The 13269-nt window shown below is 34.7% G+C and overlaps 1 protein-coding gene across 1 annotated transcript; it reads right to left on the bottom strand.

Annotated features, from left to right (window-relative positions):
• Positions 1-12480: 12480 nt before the first annotated feature.
• Positions 12481-12885, bottom strand: LOC129317434 (uncharacterized mitochondrial protein AtMg00810-like). The gene has a single exon (XM_054961761.1). The coding sequence runs from the start codon at positions 12883-12885 to the stop codon at positions 12481-12483; it is 405 nt and encodes a 134-aa protein (XP_054817736.1).
• Between the last annotated feature and the right edge of the window lie 384 nt (positions 12886-13269).

The following is a 13269-nucleotide window of genomic DNA, read 5'->3' as shown; positions in this document are numbered from 1 at the left end:
TTCATTGGGATATAACTTTCTCTTATACCTTATGTCAAACACCTTGGGGTAATCATTTTCCAAATCATTCAAATAAGCTTTTTAGGTCTTCAGTTCTTGGTCAAAAAAATTTCCAAACAACCATAATTAAATCCATCATGCTTCCCAAAAATCTTTAATTCTAATTCCAACCTTTCTTGTGGAGAATAATTACCTACTATATAGTTTAATTATTATCAATAACACAACAAAATTTTCTCCTTTCAAGCATTTTAACAAACACCTTACATGCATCAATATTTAATTTAAATTATAATACCAAGCTCCCTTCTCTTCAAGTCTTTCCCCACTAATTTTCATCACGTAATACACACAAACATATAAGCAATATCTATAAATTTTAATTTTCAATGTAGAGATTTAACGAACTAAATTCAAATTCTAGTCCTTAGTACAATTATTTTATTTGATTTCTCTATTCCAGCTCTTTTACACTTTCAAACAGATACCTTGTCGGCATCAATACTAAAACTATAGCATCATGCTTCTTATTGTTCAGTTCTATTCCTTCAAACCCACTGCCATCCTTCCCTAGTGTGAATCAAACAATTATAGTGAAATAACATATTAGATATCATACTTCTCCTATTCATGCACAAGACCAGTAGAGAGGAAGAGATTTAGAGATCCTTACCTCAGTTCACGATGGCAGAAGCAACAAGAAGAGAAAGTTGCAGTAGCACGAACATGAAGAAGAAGGTCTGATGCGCTCTATACCACAGCAAGGACAGAGGAGGGAGAGGGGTTTTAGTACATGAAGCAGGGGAAGACAATGAAGGAGAGGGTCGACAACAACACCCCACAGTGCATATGAACAAAGGAGGAAGGGAAGCACAGTGGTTTGCTACAACGCGATGGTGGAGAAGGAGTAGACGCTGTTGCACAAAGGAGGAGGAAGAAGGACGAGCTCCACTCATCAGTACCTACTAGGCGACGCCAACTAGGAAGGGAGAAGAAGGGATCGATGGTGAAGCATGAACAAGGAGGGAGTGGATCGACTTTGAACGAACTCCTTGCTGTGGCGAACTCACGGCGACCTCGATCAACTGGAATAGAGGAGGCGAGCAGAGGATAGAGGATGGAGGATTGATTAGAGCATTTCTCTCTCTCTCTCTCTCTCTAGTTCAGGAGTATTCGAAAATGAAACCCAAAAGAATATTTTTGATTTCTGACTCCCTCTCTCTCTCTGTTTTTTTTTTTTTTGAAGGCATAATGGTAATTCGCGCAGATACGGAACTGGAGATAAGCATCAATAAGAGTTGTCACTAAGCTACCAAAATATTTTGATAAATCTATCCCAAGATTAATAGATGTACACTTAAATTATTTAATTATAATTTTTAATTTACTTTATTTTCCTGAGTCATTACATAATTGATGACAAGGATAAGAATGATCAGATTCTGCAGAATTTGGAAAATGTCAAGTCTTTTGGAGGAAAAAAAAAAAAAGATTGGCCAGTGAGATTTGGTGTGAACACTTGAATTTGTCACTAATTTAGTTTTCTAAGTAGAAAATTCATCCATATAGCTTCTCTCCGATATTTGACAATGTAATGTTATATATACGTATATCAAGCAAGTTGAAGAATAGGAGATAATTAAAATTCTTTGTAAGAAGGTACTGTGCCAGTTTGTGAGGTCGAGGAACTTATACTGATTGAGGTTGTTTTGCAAAATGGCACCCCTGCTTGCGGAATCATCGTCTTGATTTGCATTAAAATTAAAAATTGACATAAATGTTAATAAATACTACCGAACGTAGATGAATGGTAGAAATGATTGGTAGGAATAGGATGATCCAAAAATGGAAGAAATGTGCAGCAAAGAAAATTTGAAAAAACTTTGTGAAATCGCAGCAATACCCTTGTGTTTTTTTTTTTTCTTTGTCAAAAAGGGAAAAATTATTCTGCAGGTTAACATATCTATTAAATATGTTAACCCTTAAACGTTAAAATTAATAATGAATTATTAATACACGGTTTACATTTTTTTAAAAATAAGAAGGGAGGTCTCCGTAATTTAGGCAAAATAGAAAAGAGGCTAATGTATTCTACTCAAATTTTTTAGTTTTAAATATAAGCAAATTTTCGCATTTTGATATGTATTTAATAAGGATTTTCAATTCTATCCTTAGATGAGGATCACATGTAAGATAGATAAACAACTTCTTTAAACCTTGTAAAACGGTTGTGTTTGTTTAAATTCGATACCGACTTGAATAAAAGGGGAAAACACACACACACACAAACTCAAGGGAAAATGACAATTAAGGACTTTGTAATATCATTAATGACAATTAGAGACCTTAAATTATTGAAATAAAAACACATATGAATTTAAAAATTGCCCTCAAATGTTGAAATTACTATTATGAATTAGGACTATTGTTAATTTTAGTTGGAAAAGTTGGGATCCACACTTGAGAATGAATTGTTTCTTGGTATACCACTTGTGAATATATGATAGTCACTTAAAAATTTACCAAATTTACTTTTGAATATGAAGCCAATTGTTTGTGAATTTTTATGCTTGTCAATATGCAGGCAAACCACTTGAAAAATCAAGAAAAGGCACTATCAAAATTACTATCATGAGTTGAAACTATTGTTAATTTCAATTGAAAAAACTAAGATTTCAAGTGTTATGATTTGAGATTATTAAAATTATTATTATGGATTGAGACTATTGTTAATCCTATTTTCAAATGTGGATCCTAGTTTTTACAATAGTCCCAACCTATAATAATAATTTCAATACTCGATGATAATTTCAAGCAAGGACCATGGCCCATTATTGGAATTTCAATAAGTCAAGGTTCCTAATTGTAATTAATGGTCTTATGGTGTACTTATATATTTTTCCTAAACTCAATTCTCAATATTTTATAAATATACATGTTTTTGGCCAAATTTTTAATGCATATTGAGTTGCTTCCTACTCAAGTTCAATTGTTACGAAGTTAATTGATGAGATGTCACTCTAACAGAAACAGTTTCAAATAATAATAAAAAAAAAAAGTTTAGCTTGTTTTCCAAATCAATCACATACCAAACATAAGTAGGATTTATTACCAACTATTCATGCACGCACGCATACATATTTAGTCTCTATTATAAGGCACTTCTAACTACTAACCACCTCATTGGAATTAAGGAGAGATGATTAAGAATCTTGTCTAAAAATATAATAAACTAATAGTATTACTTAGATTTAAATAAATATTTTTAAATTTGTATTACATTCTTTCTCATATAGTTAATGAGTTTAAATAATAATAATAGAAAAAATTTTCTAAGAAGTGTGCTATATAAGCACTGGAGGGATTAATTATGTTCGTACATATGTATGTGTATATATTAGTTGGTATTATTACTTCCTTGTCCGTTTTCCATCTTGTGGATTCCTTCTCTTTTTGTTTTGTTCAAATTTTTCGGTTGACTTGATAAAAAGAGTAAAAAATTACAACTTACGAGTGCCATCTGGAATTTTCTTATGTAACTGGGACAGGTGGGCTAAATGTTATATATACTGCCGGCAACAAATGTTCTGCCCTCGATCACCTTCCACGAGAATGCATATATAAGTCCAAGTCGTGGCCATATATATAAAGCTACAACTAGGCTACATTATGTGTGTGTGTGTGTGTATATATCGCTAACACCAACAAATAACTAATGCCAATGGCCGCGCTTTTGACTTTATATTAATGGCTTTATAGTTTCAATGTTTTCCCTCATTCCCTTTGGTCCTATTTATAAGATAGAAAGATACAATTTTTTTAATCTTATCTATAAGTCAAGTCATTAAATTTTAATCATAAATTTCTTTTTTATCCTCCATTGAATATTGGAGGGAGAAAATATGCTATTAAAGTATGTATATTTAATAGAAGCAAAGTTGAAAACTTATTAAATTTTAAGACAGAGTTAATGAGTTTTAAAATTTTTTTTGACACTGGTGAAATATGTTGAAAGTGACTTATAAATAAGATCAGAGTAGTATAGTTTTATCCTAAATTCAAAGAGGACATTGCTATGTTGCCACATCTTTCTTCTTTTCAGGCTTCAAATCAAAGCTATCCACTCGATCCGATCTTCTTCCAATCCTGAAGTAACAGTACTAGAGTAAGTAATTTTCTCTCTTCGTTTACATATTCGCTCAGACTTCCAATATGATTACATTCTTCGACATCAAACGGAAGGTGTGAAGAGATAGATAATTTTATTTGCCGATCAGAAAGCTAATGATTGTGTTCTGGAGATTTCTTAGTAAGTGTTTGGCGGGTAAGAAGTTTGTATTTGTGTCTTGATATTGCACAACTAGTTAATATATTGATGATCAGCATTTCAAAGTGACTATGTGACATGCATGCTCTATTTAGAGGTTTAGAATTAACCTGAAACAACTTTCTAGGACAAGAACGCTTATCAGTCATGTATATCAGCCTGAACCGATTTTTAGATGCTAAATTTATTGATAACATATTTTTTAACTTATTCCTGTTCGCATTTGAATGCCTCATCAAATTATTACTTTCAAGTTGTTTGGTATTGAGTTACGTGCCTTCATTGGAAAAATTGCAGCAGTTAATATCATTATTGGACCTTTTATATACCATCATAACTGAAGCACCTTGTGGCTTGGAATTGTTGTTCAATCTTAGACATCTAAATGTAGATGGTAATGACTTGGAAATTTCAGCATCAGCGATAACCCAAATGATTGATTTGCAGTTTCTTTTTCTGAATAGTTTCTCAAAATCAATGGATGTGATGGCACGAGATCTACAAGGTTCGAGAAAGCTGGAAGCTATTTCAGCCAACTTTTGTGACAGTAAAAGAGTTTAATGACTATGTTATGAGTTTCCAAGACAAAGACCATGTACTTAAAAGCTATTGTCTAACGAGTTTAGCTACGTTATCGGGTGTGATTTAACTTACTATTGATGATGAGATTGCATTGCATGATTATTCATTAAAAAGGTTTGTTTTTTAATTTAATAGCCAAGTCACTATCAATTCAAAGTTTACAAGCCAAGTTTGAATTTCTGTTGTAACTTCTGTGCACAAGTTGACGTACTCATTATTGTGTTCTACATAATGTTGTATGTGTGTCAAAGTCCCACATTGACTAAAAGAAAGACTTTCCTAGTGTATATATACTAAGGAATAAAGTGGGCTAGTAAAATGGGCTTAGAGGAGAAGTGGTTTTGTGCATATGAGACAGGCTAACACAAGGCAATTGCAGTTGAAATTAGCTAATTTGCCCCCCTTGTGTGTGAGTTCAAGAGGCATTGGGTTCTTTTTACCGGGTTATTTTTACAAAAATAATTAAATAAATAATTATTTTTAGCTTACCCAAAAAACCTCTGATTTTGTTGTTTAGAATTTGAAAATGTCTAACCGGTGATTATGACTCAGCGTTTGTGTCTCCATCTTCGAGCTATATATAGACCCTGGGTGCTGACAGAAAGTGTACAAGCCTCTTGAGTTTTCAAGGTTCTCTCCTCCCTCTGCCTCCTCCTCTTGTGTTTGTCTGTGTCTACTTTTAGTTTTTGTTGTTTTGCTCCCTTACTCTGTCGCAGGAAGTGCTTGTTTAATTTTGGAGAACTGCCGGTCCGTCATTTTAGTGTGCCAAAATAGTTCTTAAGGACAGTGTCCTTCCGGGCATGACTCAAGCAGCTTGTAGTTCGCCGTTTGCATCTCCAGCCGATATCGCTAACAATCTTGAGAACTATTCAACCCAATGGATACGAACAGTGCTGAAAATGTCACTCCTAAAGGTGTGCCCAGTAGTTCGGTTAGAGGTCAGTACGTCCCTACCGCTGTTGCCGTCCCCCTACCGAGGCCGTTCCCAGACATATTAAAGATAGAAGTCTTTGATGGTAGGAACTTCAAACGGTGGCAGGAACGAGTCTTCACCATTCTTGACATGCATGGTGTGGCCGCTGCTCTTGCTCAATCTGAGCCTCCTGCTGATACTGATCAAGCCTAGAGAGTTGCATGGACTCATGCAAATAAGGTATGTCGACACACTATCATTAGTACTTTATCTAATGATTTGTTCAATGTCTACTGTGTCTACAAGGAAGCTTGTAAGATATGGAAGTCCTTGGTGACAAAGTACACTGTTGAGGATGCTAGCAAACAAAAGTTCGTTGTGGGCAACTACTACAAATAGGAGATGACTGAGAATAAGGATGTGAAGGAGCAAATCAATGAATATCATAAGCGCTAGAGGAGCTTCATGCTGAAAACATCAACCTTCCAGATGAGTTCATTGCTGGGATCCTGATTGAGAAGCTGCCAGAATCTTGGTCTGATTACAAACAGCAACTGAAACACAAACAGAAGCAGCTGTCCTTGACTGACCTGATCACTCACATCATCATCGAAGACACCAATCGCAAGGCAATACATGCAACCCGAACTAAAGAAATGACATCCAAAGCTAACCTCATGGAGACAAAGCCTCACAACAAGAGGTATGATTCTAAACCTAAAGACAAGAAGAATAGGAAATCTAATTACAAACCCAATGCTTCTAACCCCTCTTTTAAGAAGAAAGGAGACTGTTTTGTTTGTGGTAAACCAGGACACTATACAGCACAGTGTAGGAAGAGAGCAAACCGTGATAAGCCTCGGAAGGCAAATGTAAATTTGGTACAACGAGATGGTGACAGTGATGATGACATCATTGCTGCAGTGGTGTCACAAGCTCTCTTGATTTCTGATGTGAAGAAATGGGTGGTAGACTTTAGGGCTACTAGGCACATATGTGCTAGCCAAGAGATGTTTACCTCCTATAATCCTGTAAAAGAAGGGGAAGACCATGTCTACCTTGCTGATTCCCGAACTGCTAAAGTTCAAGGAAAAGGAAAAGTGGTCTTAAAGCTCACATCAGGAAAGACTCTGGCTCTGAACGATGTTCTGCATGTGCTTGAAGTTAGAGCTAACTTCATGTCAGTTGCTCTTTTAGAAAAAGTTGGGGTTAAAGTGTCATTTCAATCTGACAAGATTGTAATGACAAAAAATAATGTGTTTGTGGGCAAAGGGTATTGTAATCAGGGACTGTTTGTTTTGAATGTTGATGAAATGAATAAGACTGAATCTTTTAAGTATATGCCTGTTTATATGGTTGATTCCTTTGATTTGTGGCATGCTAGACTAGGTCACGCTAGTAAAGATTATATAAATAGGATGCAACAACTTGGACTACTTTCTAAAATTAAAAACAATGATTTTGAAAAATGTGAAGTATGTGTAGAAACTAAACAAAGTAAAAAACCTTACCTTTCTAGTCAAAGAGAATCTGAATTACTATCTTTAATTCACACAGATTTAGGTGACTTAAAACAAACCATGACTAGAGGTGGTAAAAAATATTATATCACTTTTATTGACGATTTTTTAAGATTTACTAAGGTATACTTGTTAAGAAACAAAGATGAGACTTTTGAAAAATTTCTTTTATATAAAGCAGAGGTTGAGAATCAATTAAACAAAATGATTAAAAGGGTTAGATCTGATAGAGGTGGAGAATATGTTTTGTTAAATGATTTTTGTGAAAAAGAAGGAATTATACATGAGATTACACCTCCTTATTCTCCCGAGTCTAATGGTGTTGCAGAAAGAAAAAATAGAACTTTAAAAGAAACGATGAATGCTTTGCTTGTGAGCTTTTCTACACCTGATAACTTGTAGGATGAAGCTATTTTGTCTGCATATTTTTTACAAAATAGGATACCTCATAAGAAAACAAAGAAAACACCTTATGAGTTATAGAAAGGGTTTACCCCAAATTTAAAATATTTGAAAGTGTGGGGGTGTCTTGCAAAAGTTTTATTACCTGACCCTAAAAAGAGAAAAATTAGTTCTAAAACATCTGATTGTATGTTTATTGGGTATGCTGAACAAAGTGCAGCATATCACTTTTTAGTTTTAAAAAGTGATATTTTAGACCAAAACACAATTGTAGAGACTAAAAATGCTTAATTTTTTGAACATATTTTTCCCTTGAAAATTAAGCATGTTTCTAAATCTATTGAGAATTCAGAGTTTGAACAAAATTTAAATGAGGATTTGGTTTTAAGGAGAAGTAAAAGGCAAAGGAAAGAAATAAGTTTTGGAGATGATTTCTACAATTATTTAGTACAAGATGAACCGTTAAATTTTTATGAAGCTATTTCTTCTCCTGATGCCACATTTTGGAAAGAAGCAATAGAAATTGAAATTGATTCTTTAAAGAAAAATAAAATTTAGGTTTTATCAGATTTTCCTCAAGGAGCTAAGGCTATTGGGTGTAAATAGATTTTTAAGAAAAAATATTTTCCAGACGGTTCAATTGATAAGTATAAAGCAAGGCTTGTGGCCAAGGGTTTTACTCAAAAAGAAAATATAGATTATTTGACACATTTTCTCCTGTGACTAGAATCTCTTTTATAAGAGTTCTTATTGCTTTGGCTTCAATTTACAAACTTTTTTGTTTACTAAATGGATGTTAAAACCGCTTTTTTAAATGGTGATTTGGAAGAAAATATTTACATGGTACAACCTGAGGGATATGTGATTCTTGGGCAAGAAAATAGTTTGTAAACTTGTCAAGTCTTTGTATGGCTTAAAACGAGCGCTTAAGCAATGGCATGAGAAACTTGATCAAGTTTTGACAACTGGTGGATTTTCTACTATTGAAGTAGAAAGATGTGTTTATACAAAGCTTGTGAATAATGATTGTGTGATTATATGCTTGTATATTGATGATATGCTAATTTTTAGCTTTAGTATGTGTGTTGTTAATGAAACAAAAAATTTTCTTTCTTTAAATTTTGATATGAAAGATATGGGTGAAGCTAAGGTAATCTTGGGTGTAAAAATCATAAGGAATGAAAATGGAATCTTTCTTTTCCAAGAACATTATGTTGAGAAAATTTTCAGAAAGTTTGGACATCTTGAAGATGCTCCTCTAAGTACTCTTTATGATTCGAGTGTGCGATTAAAAAAGCACAAGGGTGACACAGTTGCTCAATCTGAGTATGCACAGATTATTGGGAGTCTGTTGCATTTGATGAACTTTACTAGGCCTAATATAGCTTATGTTGTAGGCAGATTGAGCAGATATACCCACTGTCCAGGCAGTAAACACTGGGAGGCTCTGGTGAGAGTCTTGAGATATTTGAAAGGTACTATAAATTATGGTATATTATATAATGGATTTCCCGTTGTATTGGAAGGATATAGTGATGCTAACTAGATTTCAGATTCAAAAGAGACAAAATCCACTAGTTGTTATATATTCACTCTTGGTGGTGGTGTAATAACCTGAAAGTCTGCAAAACGGACAATCAACACAAAATCCTCAAGGGATTCTGAGTTCATTGCCATGGAGCTGGCTAGGACTGAGGCTGAGTGGTTGAAAAACTTCTTAGCAAGTATTCCAATAGGTGAAAAGCCCACACCATCAGTGTCTTTACATTGTGATAGCTAGTCTGTAATAGCAACGGCTAAAAATAAGACTTTCAATGGCAAAAGTAGACATATTCAATTGAGACATAATATTATAAGGCAGTTGCTTAAAGATGAGGTCATCTTAATCAATTATGTGAGATCAGAGTTAAATCTGGTAGATCCGTTAACTAAACCCCTAGGGAAGAATTTATTATTGAAACGTCGAGGGGAATGGAACTTAAGCCTGTTTGAAAATAACGGTGATGGCAACCCAACCTTTGTGATTGGAGATCCCATGAAGAAGGTTCAATGGGTAAGAACAAGTCACTTGTTAGTTTTGCTAGCACTGAACTTTGTCCCTTCCTATGGCTTGAGAAAGTACTAGAATGCATTGAACAGAGGTTAAACAAAAGCTCTTAATGTTTTCATAGTCCTTATGGATGGTGTATTCATTGCAAATAAATTTAATGAAAACACCTATACAAATGTGGAGTGGGGCCACTACTATGAGATCGTGGCGAAATCTCTAGAGCATTTGTTAAAACCAGATGTGCGCATGGCCGATAACGTGCAAAACTATCGTTAACAGCAGAGACTGTAGGGGTGTGTAATCTGATTTATAAGACCTATAGCATACACTCAAGACCTGTTGGTTCAATAATGAAGTTACACTGACTTTTTTGTGTGCTAAGTTTTATTAGTCTAGGTTTGGTTTAAGTCGACAGACACCAAATTCAAAGTGATTATCCTCCATGTGAATAACTCAAACGAACATAGATCCTTTTGACACATGTGAGGGGTTGTTGTATGTGTGTCAAAAGTGTGTGTATGTCAAAGTCCCACATTGACTAAAAGAAAGACTCTCCTAGTGTATATATACTAAGGAATGAAGTGGGCTAGTAAAATGGGCTTGGAGGAGAAGTGGCCTCGTGCACATGAGACAGGCCAACACAGGGTAATCGCAGTTGAAATTAGTCGATTCGACCCCCCTACACGTGAGTTCAAGAGGTATTGGATTCCTTTTACTGGGTTATTTTTACAAAAATAATTAAATAAATAATTATTTTTAGCTTACCCGAAAAACCTCTAATGTTGTTGTTTTGAATTTGAATTTGAGGCCTTGGCAGTTTTTGGACATTAAACCTCTTCTGAAAATTGATTTTGTGGGTTAATGTCTTAAATGTTTTGTCTGCCAAACGTCTCCGAATTAATGGACGTGTACGTTTTGCTGTTTAAGACGTGTGTAACTGAAGCATTAATCCACGAACGTTTTGTTGTTTAATGTATGTGTAACCAAAGCATTAACCGATGATTATGACCTAGCGTTTGTGTCTCCATCTTCGGGCTATATATAGCCTCTGGGTGCTGACAGAAAGTGTACAAGCCTCTTGAGTTTTTGAGGTTCTCTCCTCCCTCTACCTCCTCCTCTTGTGTTCATCTGTGTCTACTTTTAGTTTCTGTTATTCTGCTCCCTCTCTCTGCCACAGGAAGTGCTTGTTTAATCTTGGAAAACTGCCGGTCCATTATTTCAGTGTGCCGGAATAGTTCTTAAGGACAATGTCCTTCTGGGCACAACTCAAGCAACTTGTAGTTCGCCGTTCACATTCATAGTTCATCGTTCGCGTCTCCAGCCGGTATCGCCAACACGTAAAACATGCAGGTTTATCAACATTGGGTAGGGCAAAAGATTATAACATCAATGAAAAAATGCTTGAAAGTTACATGTCCCCCAAAACAATGTGGGAAGGAATAAAGGCTCTCCAACAAGCACAAATCCACATTAAAGCTATGCATTAAGAGAGGTTTCATGTTGGCCCTTTCTTCGTTTCTCATATGGTGAAGGAACCTAACTTGCAGTTGATATAATATGTTTTTGAACAATCATGGTTAGATTTATATACGTACTTCCAAGTATATTACAAAATAGTCTTTATGTGTATTTGTTTTTTAAGCTTAAATCACTAATCTTATATTTTATTTGGTAAAGCAATTTTCTCTTCACCACCACATTTATATTTGAAGCAATATGAATTCACCACATTTAGATCATAGATTTATTTGGATTCTTCGATGAGTATTTACTTACATTTTTTTCTATCTTTTTTTAATTTAAGCAAGGTCTTGGTGTAAAATTTGAGAGAGAAATAATATTTCTTATTCATGCGAATACTGAGTACAAGCTGACTATATATACACAAGTAGAAATAATTACTAATAATGACTAATAAAACCTAATAAAGACTATACAATATTTACAATAAATACCAAATATTCCCACACTCCCCTTCAAGTTAGATCATAGATGCTAATTATGCCCAACTTGCTTATACAATTCTCAAAAGCAGGGCCAAGTAACCCTTTAGTCAAAATATCAGCTGTTTGCAACTTTATAGGAAAATATGTCAAACACATAGTTCCTTCTTCCACCTTTTCTCTAATGAAGTGTTGATCTATCTCCACATGTTTCGACTGGTCATGTTGTACTAGATTTAAAGCTATGCTTATGGCAGCTTCATTATCACAATAAAGCTTTAATAGTGAACTTGCTTCAACCTGTATTTCATTCAAGATTTGTACCAGCCACAAATCCTCTGTTATTCCTTGAGCTAAAGCCCTCAACTCTGATTCAGCACTATTTCTTGAAACAATTACTTCTAACTTCTCCATGTGACTAGATTTCCCCACATAAATGAACAATAACCAGAGGTTGACCTTCGATCTTTATAAGTTCCACCCCAACTTGCCTCAGTGTAAACTTCTATAGATCTTTGATTATGTTTCTAAAGAATAATCCTTTACCACGAGTACCTTTTAGATATCTCAGAATCTTGTAAACTACTTCTATATGACTCTTCATTGGGCAGCTCATATATTGACTGGCTATACTGACAGTGAATGCTATATCTGGCCTTGTATGGGAAAGATATATAAGTTTTCCAACAAGTTTCTGATATCTCTCTTTATCAGTAGCTTCTTCCTTTTCTTCTATATACTCCTCATCTAATTTTTCTTCCTAGTTCCTCGAAATCTTTCTCTTTCCTATTCTTGTCTTTAGGTTTTTTCTTCAATTTCTTGACCTCAATAGGAGTTTCAACAGGTCTACAACCTAACATACCTGTCTCAGTAAGAAGGTCAAGTATATACTTTCTCTGAGAAACATAGATCCCTTTCTTTAACTTGGCAACTTCCATCCCAAGAAAGTATCTTAACTTTTGAAGATCTTTAACTTCAAATTCGTTGCCAAGGGCAGCCTTTACCCTTTCTAGATCTTTAACTTCAAATTCGTTGCCAAGGGCAGCCTTTACCCTTTCTATCTCCTCAAGGTGATCTCCGGTGAGTATTATGTCATCAACATAGATAATAAGGATACATTTCTTGCTTCCCTCGACTTTGACAAACATTGTATGATCTGATAGGGCTTGCTTGTAACCCTCAAACTTTAAGACTTTGAGAACCTATCAAACTAAGCTCTTGGTGACTGTTTTAAGCCATATATAGACTTTTCAATTTACAAACTTGATTTTCCCTACCTTTATGAAACCTAGGAGGTAGAGTCATGTAGACTTCTTCCTTCAACTCTCCATTTAGAAAGGCATTTTTGATGTCAAGTTGGTGAAGAGGCCACTCAAGATTAGCTACTACAGACAATAAGACTCTGATAGTGTTTAATTTTGCCACCAAAGTAAAAGTTTTTTCATAGTCTAAGCCATATGTTTAGGTAAAACCCCTTGTAACCAAGTAAGCTTTCAACTTGTTAAGAGCTCCATTTGCCTTTTATTTTGGGG

This window comes from Prosopis cineraria, unplaced genomic scaffold (assembly GCF_029017545.1).
Source record: "Prosopis cineraria cultivar Desert tree isolate PC_DT_omini unplaced genomic scaffold, ASM2901754v1 PC8, whole genome shotgun sequence".
In the NCBI taxonomy this organism is placed as follows: Eukaryota; Viridiplantae; Streptophyta; class Magnoliopsida; order Fabales; family Fabaceae; genus Prosopis; species Prosopis cineraria.
The sequence above is the reverse complement of the archived record's forward strand: the minus strand, read 5'-3'. Positions and strand labels throughout refer to the sequence as shown.